The 13,461-nt window shown below is 46.8% G+C and overlaps 1 protein-coding gene across 2 annotated transcripts in view; it reads left to right on the top strand.

Annotated features, from left to right (window-relative positions):
* The window catches only part of prex2 (phosphatidylinositol-3,4,5-trisphosphate-dependent Rac exchange factor 2), a 203,376-nt gene that overhangs the window by 96,726 nt on the left and 93,189 nt on the right, over window positions 1-13,461 (top strand). The window contains exons 20-23 of one of the 2 annotated variants that reach the window (XM_036944100.2): window positions 756-892; window positions 3,485-3,599; window positions 4,926-5,110; window positions 9,477-9,638. In XM_036944100.2, the coding sequence (XP_036799995.1) occupies window positions 756-892; window positions 3,485-3,599; window positions 4,926-5,110; window positions 9,477-9,638 (599 nt within the window). The remainder of the gene's footprint in view (window positions 1-755; window positions 893-3,484; window positions 3,600-4,925; window positions 5,111-9,476; window positions 9,639-13,461) is intronic. The other variant, XM_036944101.2, reaches the window with a different exon arrangement.

Below are 13,461 nucleotides of genomic sequence, written 5' to 3' on the forward strand. Positions count from 1 at the left end.
CCCACCTATCTCCGTAACCCACCCCTCATCTACTCTCTGTCCATCCCACCTATCTCCGTAACCCACCCCTCATCTACTCTCTGTCCATCCCACCTATCTCCGTAACCCACCCCTCAGCAACTCTCAGTCCATCCCACCTATCTCCGTAACCCACCCCTCAGCTACTCAGTCCATCCCACCTATCTCCATAACCCACCCCTCAGCAACTCTGTCCATCCCACCTATCTCCGTAACCCACCCCTCATCTACTCTCTGTCCATCCCACCTATCTCCATAACCCACCCCTCAGCTACTCTGTCCATCCCACCTATCTCCGTAACCCACCCCTCAGCTACTCTCTGTCCATCCCACCTATCTCTGTAAACTGCCCCTCGGGCCCTTCCATCATCTAGGAAGTGGTCTTGTTTCTTCCTCCCCTTGGTTGTCACTGGTTAGTACAGCCACAAAGTCAAAATTGGCTATATCGGAAAAAGTCATGAAAACACAAACAAGCTTTTTGATCTTAAATTAAGATTAGGATTAGGCAATAAGGTTATCAATGTGGTTAGGGTTAAAGGGTTACTTACCCGGAGTCATTAACTTGTGGATACCATTTTTATGCCTCTATGTGTAGTTTAAAGGGAGTTGATAACTAGCATTAGCGCAATGACTGGAAGTCTAGGTTTAAAATCTGATTTAAAGAAGAGAACTTGTGACGACCTCATCTATGTGTGGATACTTTAACCTTTGACCCTTCTCTTCTCTCCTTTGTGTAGGCACGGTGGCAGCCATCGCAGGGCTCCACCCTGGCCAGTGTATCATCAAGGTGAACAACATAAACGTCAGTAAGGAGAGCCACGCCAGCGTCATCGCACACGTTACTGCCTGTAGGAAATACAGAAGACCCACACAGGTAATACGGAGAGGAGAGTTCTAGAACACCAGTCCCCCCCCCACCCGGTCTCTCCCCCCTACCCCCCACCCAGTGTCTTATCCCAACCCAGTGTCTCCCACAACAGCCCCACAGTGAGCAGTGAGCCAGGGGTCAGTCCTGCTCTCTTCTACAGGAGCCAATACTAGTATTATTCCTGCTTAATGACCCAGCTCTCCCAGTCTCTCTCCCCACACACAGAGAGGGAGAAGGGGAGGCCGAGGAGGGGAGTAGAGAGTCAGGCTGGATGGGGGGAGAAAGAGCTTGGAGAGTGTTGGGAAGTAGCCAGCCTACACTAGTCTCCTCTGTAGGAGAATGTTTAGGGAGAGATGGAGGAGAAGAACAGAGGGGGGAGAGATGGAGGAGAAGAACAGAGGGGGGAGATGGAGGAGAAGAACAGAGGGGGGGAGATGGAGGAGAAGAACAGAGGGGGGAGATGGAGGAGAAGAACAGAGGGGGGAGATGGAGGAGAAGAACAGAGGGGGGAGATGGAGGAGAAGAACAGAGGGGGAGAAATGGAGAAGAACAGAGGGGGAGAAATGGAGGAGAAGAACAGAGGGGGGAGAGATGGAGGAGAAGAACAGAGGGGGGAGAGATGGAGTAGAAGAACAGAGGGGGAGAGATGGAGGAGAAGAACAGGGGGAGAGATGGAGGAGAAGAACAGGGGGAGAGATGGAGGAGAAGAACAGGGGGAGAGATGGAGGAGAAGAACAGAGGGAGAGATGGAGGAGAAGAACAGGGGGAGAGATGGAGGAGAAGAACAGAGGGGGGAGAGATGGAGGAGAAGAACAGAGGGGGAGGAGAAGAACAGAGGGGGAGAGATGGAGAATAACAGAGGGGGGAGAGATGGAGAAGAACAGAGGGGGGAGAGATGGAGGAGAAGAACAGAGGGGGGAGAGATGGAGGAGAAGAACAAAGGGGGGAGAGATGGAGGAGAAGAACAGAGGGGGAGGAGAAGAACAGAGGGGGAGAGATGGAGGAGAAGAACAGAGGGGGAGAGGTGGAGGAGAAGAACAGAGGGGGAGGAGAAGAACAGAGGGGGAGAGATGGAGGAGAAGAACAGAGGGGGAGGAGAAGAACAGAGGGGGAGAGATGGAGGAGAAGAACAGGGGGAGAGATGGAGGAGAAGAACAGGGGGAGAGATGGAGCAGAAGAACAGAGGGGGAGGAGAAGAACAGAGGGGGAGAGATGGAGGAGAAGAACAGAGTGGGGAGAGATGGAGGAGAGGAACAGAGGGGGGAGAGATGGAGGAGAGGAACAGAGGGGGGAGAGATGGAGGAGAAGAACAGAGATGGAGGAGAAGAACAGAGGGGGAGAGATGGAGGAGAAGAACAGAGGGGGAGAGATGAGCCAGCCTTGGAATTGGTGGTTTAATGAAGATCTACATGGTTCCAACACTACTGAGATTCTGGTTTACATCAGACCAGGGCACAGGGAAATGCCCTAACGGGGAGGTGGGGGTGGGGCCTGTGTGTGTGTGTCTATGGGTTGTACCCTAGCAGACCACAGCGCAGTGGGCGATCACAGCACGTTGTCCTGGCAGGGAGCTGGCCGTGGGTTGGGTTGTGGAGGGGACACACACACACGCCCTTTTGTCTGCCTGTGGCACGGAACAGTGGTTTGATGAGATTGGCATGGGGTTGTGTTTGTGCTGCAGTGTGTTTGTGAAGCCTTGTCAGTTTGCTCTGACAGGCCAACCGTGACATCATAGACCAGAGCTGTTGCAGCTATTTCACATGCAATGTTAACCCCTCTTTAACTGGTCCCAACCACACAGCAGGACCACTGTACCAACTGACTGGTTAACCCCTCTTTAACTGGTCCCAACCACACAGCAGGACCACTGTACCAACTGGCTGGTTAACCCCTCTTTAACTGGTCCCAACCACACAGCAGGACCACTGTACCAACTGACTGGTTAACCCCTCTTTAACTGGTCCCAACCACACAGCAGGACCACTGTACCAACTGACTGGTTAACCCCTCTTTAACTGGTCCCAACCACACAGCAGGACCACTGTACCAACTGGCTGGTTAACCCCTCTTTAACTGGTCCCAACCACACAGCAGGACCACTGTACCAACTGACTGGTTAACCCCTCTTTAACTGGTCCCAACCACACAGCAGGACCACTGTACCAACTGACTGGTTAACCCCTCTTTAACTGGTCCCAACCACACAGCAGGACCACTGTACCAACTGACTGGTTAACCCCTCTTTAACTGGTCCCAACCACACAGCAGGACCACTGTACCAACTGGCTGGTTAACCCCTCTTTAACTGGTCCCAACCACACAGCAGGACCACTGTACCAACTGACTGGTTAACCCCTCTTTAACTGGTCCCAACCACACAGCAGGACCACTGTACCAACTGACTGGTTAACCCCTCTTTAACTGGTCCCAACCACACAGCAGGACCACTGTACCAACTGACTGGTTAACCCCTCTTTAACTGGTCCCAACCACACAGCAGGACCACTGTACCAACTGGCTGTTTTGGAAGGTGTGCATTGAAAATGAAAAGGCAGGTTTGTATAATGTAACAGGTGTTTTGTGGTGTTCTCCGTACAGCAGGACAGTATACAGTGGGTGTATAACAACAGTGAGAGTTCCCAGGAGGACCAGGGGAAGAACCAGAAACAAACTGCTGAGGAGAACGGGGATGGCTTCCAGTGTAAAGTAGAGGGTAAGATAAACATGCACACACACACACACACACACACACGTAGGGAGAGAGAGAGAGGTGGAGGGAGAGATAGAGAGATAGACGGAGGTTGGTTTAGAGACCTAGGGAGAGAGAGAGAGGTGGAAGGAGGGAGAGAGAGAGAGGTGGAGGGAGGGAGAGAGAGAGAGGTGGAGGGAGGGATAGAGCGGGAGGGGTGGAGGGATATAGAGGTGGAGGGATATAGGGGTGGAGAGGTGGAGGGATATAGAGGTGGAGAGGTGGAGGGATATAGAGGTGGAGGGATATAGAGGTGGAGGGATATAGAGGAGGAGGGATATAGAGGAGGAGGGATATAGAGGAGGAGGGATATAGAGGAGGAGGGATATAGAGGAGGAGGGATATAGAGGTGGAGGGATATAGAGGGATATAGAGGTGGAGGGATATAGAGGTGGAGGGATATAGAGGTGGAGGGGTGGAGAGGTGGAGGGATATAGAGGTGGAGGAATATAGAGGGATATAGAGGTGGAGGGATATAGAGGTGGAGGGATATAGAGGTGGAGGGATATAGAGGGATATAGAGGTGGAGGGATATAGAGGTGGAGGGATATAGAGGTGGAGGGGTGGAGAGGTGGAGGGATTTAGAGGTGGAGGGATATAGAGGGATATAGAGGTGGAGGGATATAGAGGTGGAGGGGTGGAGAGGTGGAGGGATATAGAGGTGGAGGGATATAGAGGTGGAGGGATATAGAGGTGGAGGGGTGGAGAGGTGGAGGGATATAGAGGTGGAGGGATATAGAGGTGGAGGGAGGGAGGGGTGGAGAGGTGGAGGGATATAGAGAGAGATGGAGGGTTGAGTCTAGAGGGAGGGAGAGGTGGAGAGCGGGAGGGGTGGAGGGAGGGAGGGAGGGAGGTAGAGGAGAGGTGGGAGCCATAGGGAAATGTTCTTCCTACAAAATGACCTCTAGATAGTTTGGTATTTCTGGAGGGAACCGGAAGAGTTGCTCTCCTCTGCTTATTAGTTAGTTCAGAACAGCCCGACTATCAGCCGGACTATCAGCCCGACTATGTGCTGCTGAGATAAGGAGCCTCTTTCTCCCCTTATCACGGAACATTAGACATCATTAGTGTCTCATCCCTGGTGTGTATTTGTGTGCCTTACAATGTTGTGTAAAAATTGTGTGTTCCACCCCTGCTATTTGCGCGTCTCACCTGTGCCATGTAGTACACGCCCAGTATGTGTGTGTATCGCACCTCAAGTGTATGTATGTATGTATGCATGTATGTATGTATGTATGTAATGTATGTGTGTGCTCCTCTCTCACCCCTTGTGTGTGTTCCCCCTCTCAGAGGTGATGGATAAGTTCAACACCATCGCTATCATTGACGGTAAGAAGGACCACGTGAGTCTGACCGTAGACAACGTTCATCTGGAGTATGGAGTGGTGTACGACTACGACAGCACCGCCGGGATCAAGTGTAGAGTCCTGGAGAAGATGGTGGAGCCAAAAGGATTCTTCAGCCTCACAGCCAAGGTAGGACGGGGCCACTGAGGCCAACAAATAATGTACAGGACTGTTTAAGAGTTGCAGACAACTTTGAGAGTCCAGGCTTTCATTTGAACCCAGCACGTACACAATGGTGCAGTTGAATCAGGTGTGGAGTTGGACCAGAAGCTTGTCTTCTGAACACCAGGTTTTGTATTCTCAGATATTTGAAGCTGGTGTACAAAACCGAAAGTAAAAGCCGCAAAAACGAAACTTAAGAACAGGAAGCATAGAAAGAGCGTACATAGAACAGATCTACCGCCGCTTAGACTTGCTAGCAATGAGTGACAGATCTATAACTCACATTTCTATGTGAAATTGGTCGTGATCTATTCTGCTTGCGCGCACCTGATAGACATTTGTTGGTCGGAGGGCATCTCCGAAGTCACTGGTTGAGCGTGTATTAATCCTGCTGTAGAATTCATTGCGGCAAACAAAGTTATTGTGCTAGGGTAGGAACCAATGTGTTGGTCAGTGTTTCCTATGGGACCCTGTAAGTTTTGGCCTATTCCTCTCTGATTTAGAAGATACTGCTGCACAGACAACATGCTGGTGTAAGCGGGAAGGGATGACTCAAGTAGAGCTGTATAAACTGTGAAAATGGACGTTACACACGGCATACTACATTTAACAAACCAAACATTCAAATACCGTTATAGAAGGTAAAGTAACAACCCGAACCGGTCCGTGCATCAATACCGGTATTTGGGGCGGCAGGCAGCCTAGTGGTTAGAGCGTTGGGCCAGGAACCGAAAGGTTGCTAGATCAAATCCCCGAGCTGACAAGGTACAAATCTATTGTTCTGCCCCTGAACAAGGCACTGTTCCAAGGCCGTCATTGAAAATAAGAATTAGTTCTTTAACTGACTTGCCTAGTTTAATAAAGGTTAAATAAATACGTCAAATACGATTTATCTCCCAGCTCTAACGTCAAGACACTTTCCTAATGTGGAAGACGACCTCCCTGCAAAATATCTGCACACTGTGACAACACTTCAACGAGTTATCAACAAAAGTTGTTTTGAGCGAGGAAAAGTTTTTTTGTAAATAATCTGATCTGGAAGTGTTTTTCAGTTGTAGAGTTCCAAACATATGTTATTTTCTTAACCCATCTAGTGAATCGTGACAGCATAGGTTTCATGCTAGCTAGTCTTGGATGCTAGCCAGGGAGAAGTTACATGAGATAGGACTAAGCAGGAATAATCATTGAAAATTGTGAGTAACCATCTACATTCCCATTAAAGTAAGATGAGGAAAGTATTGTTAATATAGCTAAACTATTATGCATAGCCTTGTTTATTGAATTGACACAAATATGAAATGATGGCTGATGGTACATTTCTTGAAAGTAACAAGCATTACATAGCAGAAACATGGAGATAACACAGATAATGTGCACTTCTCACCGGCCTCTACTATCTCACCAGCCACTACTATCTCACCAGCCACTACTTTCTCACCAGCCACTACTATCTCACCGGCCACTACTATCTCACCGGCCTCTACTATCTCACCGGCCACTACTATCTCACCGGCCTCTACTATCTCACCGGCCACTACTATCTCACCACCCACTACTTTCTCACCAGCCACTACTATCTCACCGGCCACTACTATCTCACCGGCCTCTACTATCTCACCGGCCTCTACTATCTCACCAGCCACTACTATCTCACCAGCCACTACTATCTCACCGGCCACTACTATCTCACCGGCCACTACTATCTCACCGGCCACTACTATCTCACCGGCCACTACTTTCTCACCGGCCACTACTATCTCACCAGCCACTACTATCTCACCAGCCACTACTATCTCACCGGCCACTACTATCTCACCGGCCACTACTATCTCACCAGCCACTACTTTCTCACCAGCCACTACTATCTCACCGGCCACTACTATCTCACCGGCCTCTACTATCTCACCGGCCTCTACTATCTCACCAGCCACTACTATCTCACCGGCCACTACTATCTCACCGGCCACTACTATCTCACCAGCCACTACTTTCTCACCAGCCACTACTATCTCACCGGCCACTACTATCTCACCGGCCTCTACTATCTCACCGGCCTCTACTATCTCACCAGCCACTACTATCTCACCAGCCACTACTATCTCACCGGCCACTACTATCTCACCGGCCACTACTATCTCACCGGCCACTACTATCTCACCGGCCACTACTTTCTCACCGGCCACTACTATCTCACCAGCCACTACTATCTCACCGGCCACTACTATCTCACCGGCCACTACTATCTCACCGGCCACTACTATCTCACCGGCCACTACTATTTCACCGGCCACTACTATCTCACCGGCCACTACTATCGTCCCAAGCCTATGTTTCTTCGGCCCTGCCGGCAAGAACAGAAGTAGCATTAAAGTAGTTCTGTCTATATCACTTCAACTCATTTACCCTAGAAATGAAATGACAGTTTCTTATTGTGGAGGACATATAAATAGTTTGTCATAAAATATAGTGACTAGCTTATCTTATCTTATCTGAATTTAGGATCAAAACGAATAGTGTTACTTCTGTCCCGGTTCTCCCCTACCTGATCTGATCTTTGTTGTGCGTTAGGACCGTTTCAGTTCTGTTCTCATCCTTGAAGTAGCTCTATCAGATTGGTTCCTATTTGTCTGGGTCAAGCACACACACAAGCACACATGTGTGTGCACGCACACAGACGCACACCAAACCACAAACCAGCATGGATTTACGACAGCAGTAAGAGTTGTCAGACACTTGAACCCAGGCCAAATCTATGACTTGTTCTGGATATTAAAAGTCTGTCTGTGTCTCGTCCCCCAGAAACTAAAATACATTTTAGTGTTATTACAAACATCTGCCCCAGTAGTCCCGGTTTTAGAGAGAGAGAGAGAGAGAGAGAGAGGGAAACAGAGAGGGAAGAGAGAGAGAGAGAGAGGGAAACAGAGGGGGAAGAGAGAGAGAGAGAGAGAGGGAAACAGAGGGGGAAGAGAGAGAGAGAAAGAGAGGGTACGAGGGAAACAGAGGGGGAAGAGAGAGAAAGAAAGAGAGGGTACGAGGGAAACAGAAGGGGGAAGAGAGAGAAAGAAAGAGAGGGTATGAGGGAAACAGAGGGGGGAGAGAGAGAGAGAGAAAGAAAGAGAGGGTACGAGGGAAACAGAGGGGGAAGAGAGAGAGAGAGAGAGAGAGAGAGAGAAAGAAAGAGAGAGAGAGAGAGGGTACGAGGGAAACAGAGGGGGAAGAGACAGAAAGAAAGATAGGGTACGAGGGAAACAGAGGGGGAAGAGAGAGAAAGAAAGAGAGGGTACGAGGGAAACAGAGGGGAAAGAAAGAGAGGGTACGAGGGAAACAGAGGGGGAAGAGAGAGAGAGAGAGAGAGAGAGAGAGAGAGATAGAAAGAGAGGGTACGAGGGAAACAGAGGGGGAAGAGAGAGAGAGAGAAAGAAAGAGAGGGTACGAGGGAAACAGAGGGGGAAGAGAGAGAGAGAGAGAGAAAGAAAGAGGGTACGAGGGAAACAGAGGAGAGAGAGAGAGAGAGAGAGAGAGAGAGAGAGAGAGAGAGAGAGAGAGAGAGAGAGAGAGAGAGAGAGAGAGAGAGAGAGAGAGAGAGAGAGAGAGAGAGAGAGAGAGAGAGAGAGAGAGAGAGAGAGAGAGAGAGAGAGAGAGAGAGAGAGAGAGAGAGAGAGAGAGAGAGAGAGAGAGAGAGAGAGAGAGAGAGAGCTCGGTGTGATGTTGAATTTTAATATCAGAAACGCTGCTGGGCACTTCATCTCTCCTCCACTCCTCTCCTCCTCCCGCTGTTACATTTCCCCTGTCATTCTTCTTCTCTTCTGGTGGGCGTCCAGTTTAAAAAACAACAGAAAGAGGGTTTTTTCTCCGTCACTCTTGCCTTTTCTGCAACTCTGCTTCTTTGGACTTTCTGTTTTCTGTCTGTGATGTAAAGCTGCAATATGTACGTTTTTTTTGGCAACCCGACCAAATTCATACAGAAATGTGAGTTCTAGATCTGTCCTTCTAATTAAAAGCAAGTCTAATAAGCTGTAGATCTGTTCTTTGTGTGCTATTTCTATGCTTCCTGTTCTTAAGTTTAGTTTTTGCCTATTACTTTCAGTTTAGTACAACAACAACAAAGCTGATATTTCACAGCGGTTTAGATGGTACTTTGAATCTACACTATGCATAGATTGTTTTTTTCACATAAACTGAAAATTATTTGAATTTTTGCAACCAGGAAATAGTGGAGCGATTTCTGAATATTGCACCTTTTTAAAGATTGGATAGGACCATTTACCCTTATAAGTTACATGTAATAAAGTCAGCCTCCTTCTCTCTAATCTTTGTCCTTCAACCCTGTCAGATCCTGGAGGCGCTGGCGCATAGTGATGACACGCTGGTTCAGATGTGCAGTAGACTGAGCTCCAGCTGTGACGTCATCCCCGAGAACCTGCAGGTCCGCTTCAGCGCCATGTGTGGAGAGCGGGTGGAGCACATCAACAGACGTATCACCAACTACAGAAAGGTACGGCGTGTGGTGGTGTGTGACGCGTGCGTGCGTGCCCAAACGTGTGTGTGTGTGTGTGTGTCTCTCAGGTGGTTGTGAACCAAGTAAAGCAAGGATTTACATCATCTCCCATTGCGAAGACACATTTTCCTCTGTCAACACATGAATGATTTGACTAAAAATTATATAATAATATAAAGCACCATTCGTTCTACTACTCTAGACAGGATGCCATGACCACTTCACTGCTGACACTTATGTTATCAGAGCATCATTACATTTCCACTGAATGGCTGCATCCCAAATAGCACCCTATTCCCTAGAGCACTGCATAGCCCGTAGGGCTCTGATCAAAAGAAGCCCAATGTTTTGCTGTGGAATTTGAATGTGTCTGTTTATATGCCGAATGAAAGATCAACAGAAAATAATGAGTGTCACCCCCTCTATTTGCTGAGACAGACCGAGACAGTTATTTACCAGGGATGTTGACGCCGGTCTGTCAGATTTACATGAGAAGTGAGACGTTATAAACAAGATGCGCTCTTACGTCAACACAGTAGAACACTGGCCTGCTGAAATGTAATCAGCTCTTCTTGACCCTTGAGAGAGGTCCGGATAATATTTAGGTAAGCGTGTGTGTGGTTTGTGTATGTGAGCATGTGTTTATATGTGTGAGAGAGTGTGAGAGAGAGAGAGTGTGAGAGAGATAATATGTGTGAGAGAGTGTGAGTGAGAGAGTGTGAGAGAGAGAGTGTGAGAGAGAGAGTGTGAGAGAGAGAGTGTGAGAGAGAGAGTGTGAGAGAGAGAGTGTGAGAGAGAGAGTGTGAGAGAGAGAGTGTGAGAGAGAGAGTGTGAGAGAGAGAGTGTGAGAGAGAGAGTGTGAGAGAGAAATGTGTGATTGCTAGGCATACACATATGATTATTTATTGATACCTTTGAAACGAGGTCTAGCTGCGACCACAACCGGACTACATTGTGAACAGAATGCAATGGCTTGACTGCCTCAAGGGAGATTTGCCCAATGGGCTGTCAATCGTTCACGATGTGTGTGAATGTTTATGTAGAGAGATGTGCGTGTGAATGTTTACGTAGAGAGATGTGTGTGTGAATGTTTACGTAGAGAGATGTGTGTGTGTGTGTGAATGTTTACGTAGAGAGATGTGAATGTTTACATCGAGAGATGTGTGTGTGAATGTTTACGTAGAGAGATGTGTGTGTGTGAATGTTTACGTAGAGAGATGTGCGTGTGAATGTTTACGTAGAGAGATGTGCGTGTGAATGTTTACGTAGAGAGATGTGTGTGAATGTTTACGTAGAGAGGTGTGTGTGAATGTTTACGTAGAGAGATGTGTGAATGTTTACGTAGAGAGGTGTGTGTGTGTGTGTGAATGTTTACGTAGAGAGATGTGCGTGTGAATGTTTACGTAGAGAGATGTGTGTGAATGTTTATGTAGAGAGATGTGTGTGAATGTTTATGTAGAGAGATGTGAGTGTTTATGTAGAGAGATGTGAATGTTTATGTAGAGAGATGTGTGTGTGAATGTTTATGTAGAGAGGTGTGTGTGAATGTTTACGTAGAGAGATGTGCGTGTGAATGTTTATGTAGAGAGATGTGAATGTTTATGTAGAGAGATGTGAGTGTTTATGTAGAGAGATGTGTGTGTGAATGTTTATGTAGAGAGATATGTGTGTGAATGTTTATGTAGAGAGATGAGTGTGAATGTTTATGTAGAGAAATGTGTGTGAATGTTACGTAGAGAGATGTGTGTGAATGTTTATGTAGAGAAATGTGTGTGAATGTTTATGTAGAGAGATGTGTGTGAATGTTTATGTAGAGAAATGTGTGTGAATGTTTATGTAGAGAAATGTGTGTGAATGTTTATGTAGAGAGATGTGTGTGTGAATGTTTATGTAGAGAGATGTGTGTGTGAATGTTACGTAGAGAGATGTGTGTGTGTGTGTGTGTGTGAATGTTACGTAGAGAGATGTGAATGTTTACGTAGAGAGGTGTGAATGTTTACGTAGAGAAATGTGTGTGTGTGAATGTTTACGTAGAGAGATGTGTGTGTGTGAATGTTTACGTAGAGAGATGTGTGTGTGAATGTTTACGTAGAGAGATGTGTGAATGTTTACGTAGAGAGATGTGTGAATGTTTACGTAGAGAGATGTGCGTGTGTGTGAATGTTTACGTAGAGAGATGTGTGAATGTTTACGTAGAGAGATGTGTGTGTGTGAATGTTTACGTAGAGAGATGTGTGTGTGTGTGAATGTTTACGTAGAGAGATGTGTGTGTGTGTGAATGTTTACGTAGAGAGATGTGTGTGTGAATGTTTACGTAGAGAGATGTGTGTGTGTGTGAATGTTTACGTAGAGAGATGTGTGAATGTTTACGTAGAGAGATGTGTGTGTGTGTGAATGTTTACATAGAGAGATGTGTGTGTGTGAATGTTTACGTAGAGAGATGTGTGTGTGTGTGAATGTTTACGTAGAGAGATGTGTGAATGTTTACGTAGAGAGATGTGTGTGTGTGTGAATGTTTACATAGAGAGATGTGTGTGTGTGTGAATGTTTACGTAGAGAGATGTGTGAATGTTTACGTAGAGAGATGTGTGAATGTTTACGTAGAGAGATGTGTGTGTGAATGTTTACATAGAGAGATGTGTGTGTGTGAATGTTTACGTAGAGAGATGTGTGTGTGTGAATGTTTACGTAGAGAGATGTGTGTGTGTGAATGTTTACGTAGAGAGATGTGTGTGTGAATGTTTACGTAGGGCCTACGACAGAGGTTTCACAAAAAAATGTTTTTAGCATGCTGAGCATACCTCGCAGGCACCTAGCATATTAACACACAGAGATGCGATCAGTCACTTAGTTAGTACGCAGACCAGGGGAGCATGGCTTACAGTAGAGAGTTTTGGTGGCGTGCAGATTTATGTTCCTGTTTTCCATGGTTGTGTATGAGATTTACCGTGCAGCCCAGGGGACCTATATATTCATTTAAACAGTATAGTATTTATATTGTCCAGGGTAATGTATCTGACAGAAGACATTTCTTCTTCTGGTTTCAATGGAAACTGCCAAACCACAGTACGCTTTGATGGATCTCTCTATTTGTCCGGTGTTTGTTAGTTCTGCATGGACGTGATGTGAATGTTGGTTATTACTGCATTGTTGGAACTAGAAGCATTTCGCTACACTCGCATTAAACATCTGCCAACCATGTGTATGTGACAAATACAATTTGATTGGATTTGAATGGGAAAAACACCTCGGCAACAGATACACAAGCATGCTACTGAGATGAAATTATACCGAGGAAGGAGGTCGAGCTTCTTGAATCTGTACCCCTCCATAGAACGTCTCAGTAAAGGAGAAGAGCTGTTTAATGTTACCTGTACTTCGTCAGACTGTGTGCAATAATTCTCTGGTTTCAGTGAAATCACCCAACCCAGCATTAAACATAGTTTTACTTATGAATGAGTGTGTTGATAGGTGATGTGTTTCAGGTTCAGAGTTGCTCAGACTTGTAAATACTCCACATAAACACAGACTGGTTGTTTGTTAGGCACATTCTGTTTCCTGTGTCCAGACTTTGATGATTGGCTAATGGCTGAAATATTTAACATAAATCGAAGGGTTGCAGAGGGGAATGTAAATGATTCTGACAGGGGTATTCTGACCAGCGTGTTACTGCTTAGTCTGCATCCAGAGACCGAAAGAGCTCGGATTCAAGTAGCTTTCCCCAAATTCTAAGGTCTTACAGAAATCCCGGTTGTAAGATTCCTGGAATCAGGAGGGAATAAGCAGGACATAACGAATCCCCAAACAGGGATTTCTGGGA

The sequence above is a fragment of the Oncorhynchus mykiss genome, chromosome 15 (genome assembly GCF_057628025.1).
Source record: "Oncorhynchus mykiss isolate SJ-2025 chromosome 15, ASM5762802v1, whole genome shotgun sequence".
Lineage (NCBI taxonomy): Eukaryota > Metazoa > Chordata > Actinopteri > Salmoniformes > Salmonidae > Oncorhynchus > Oncorhynchus mykiss.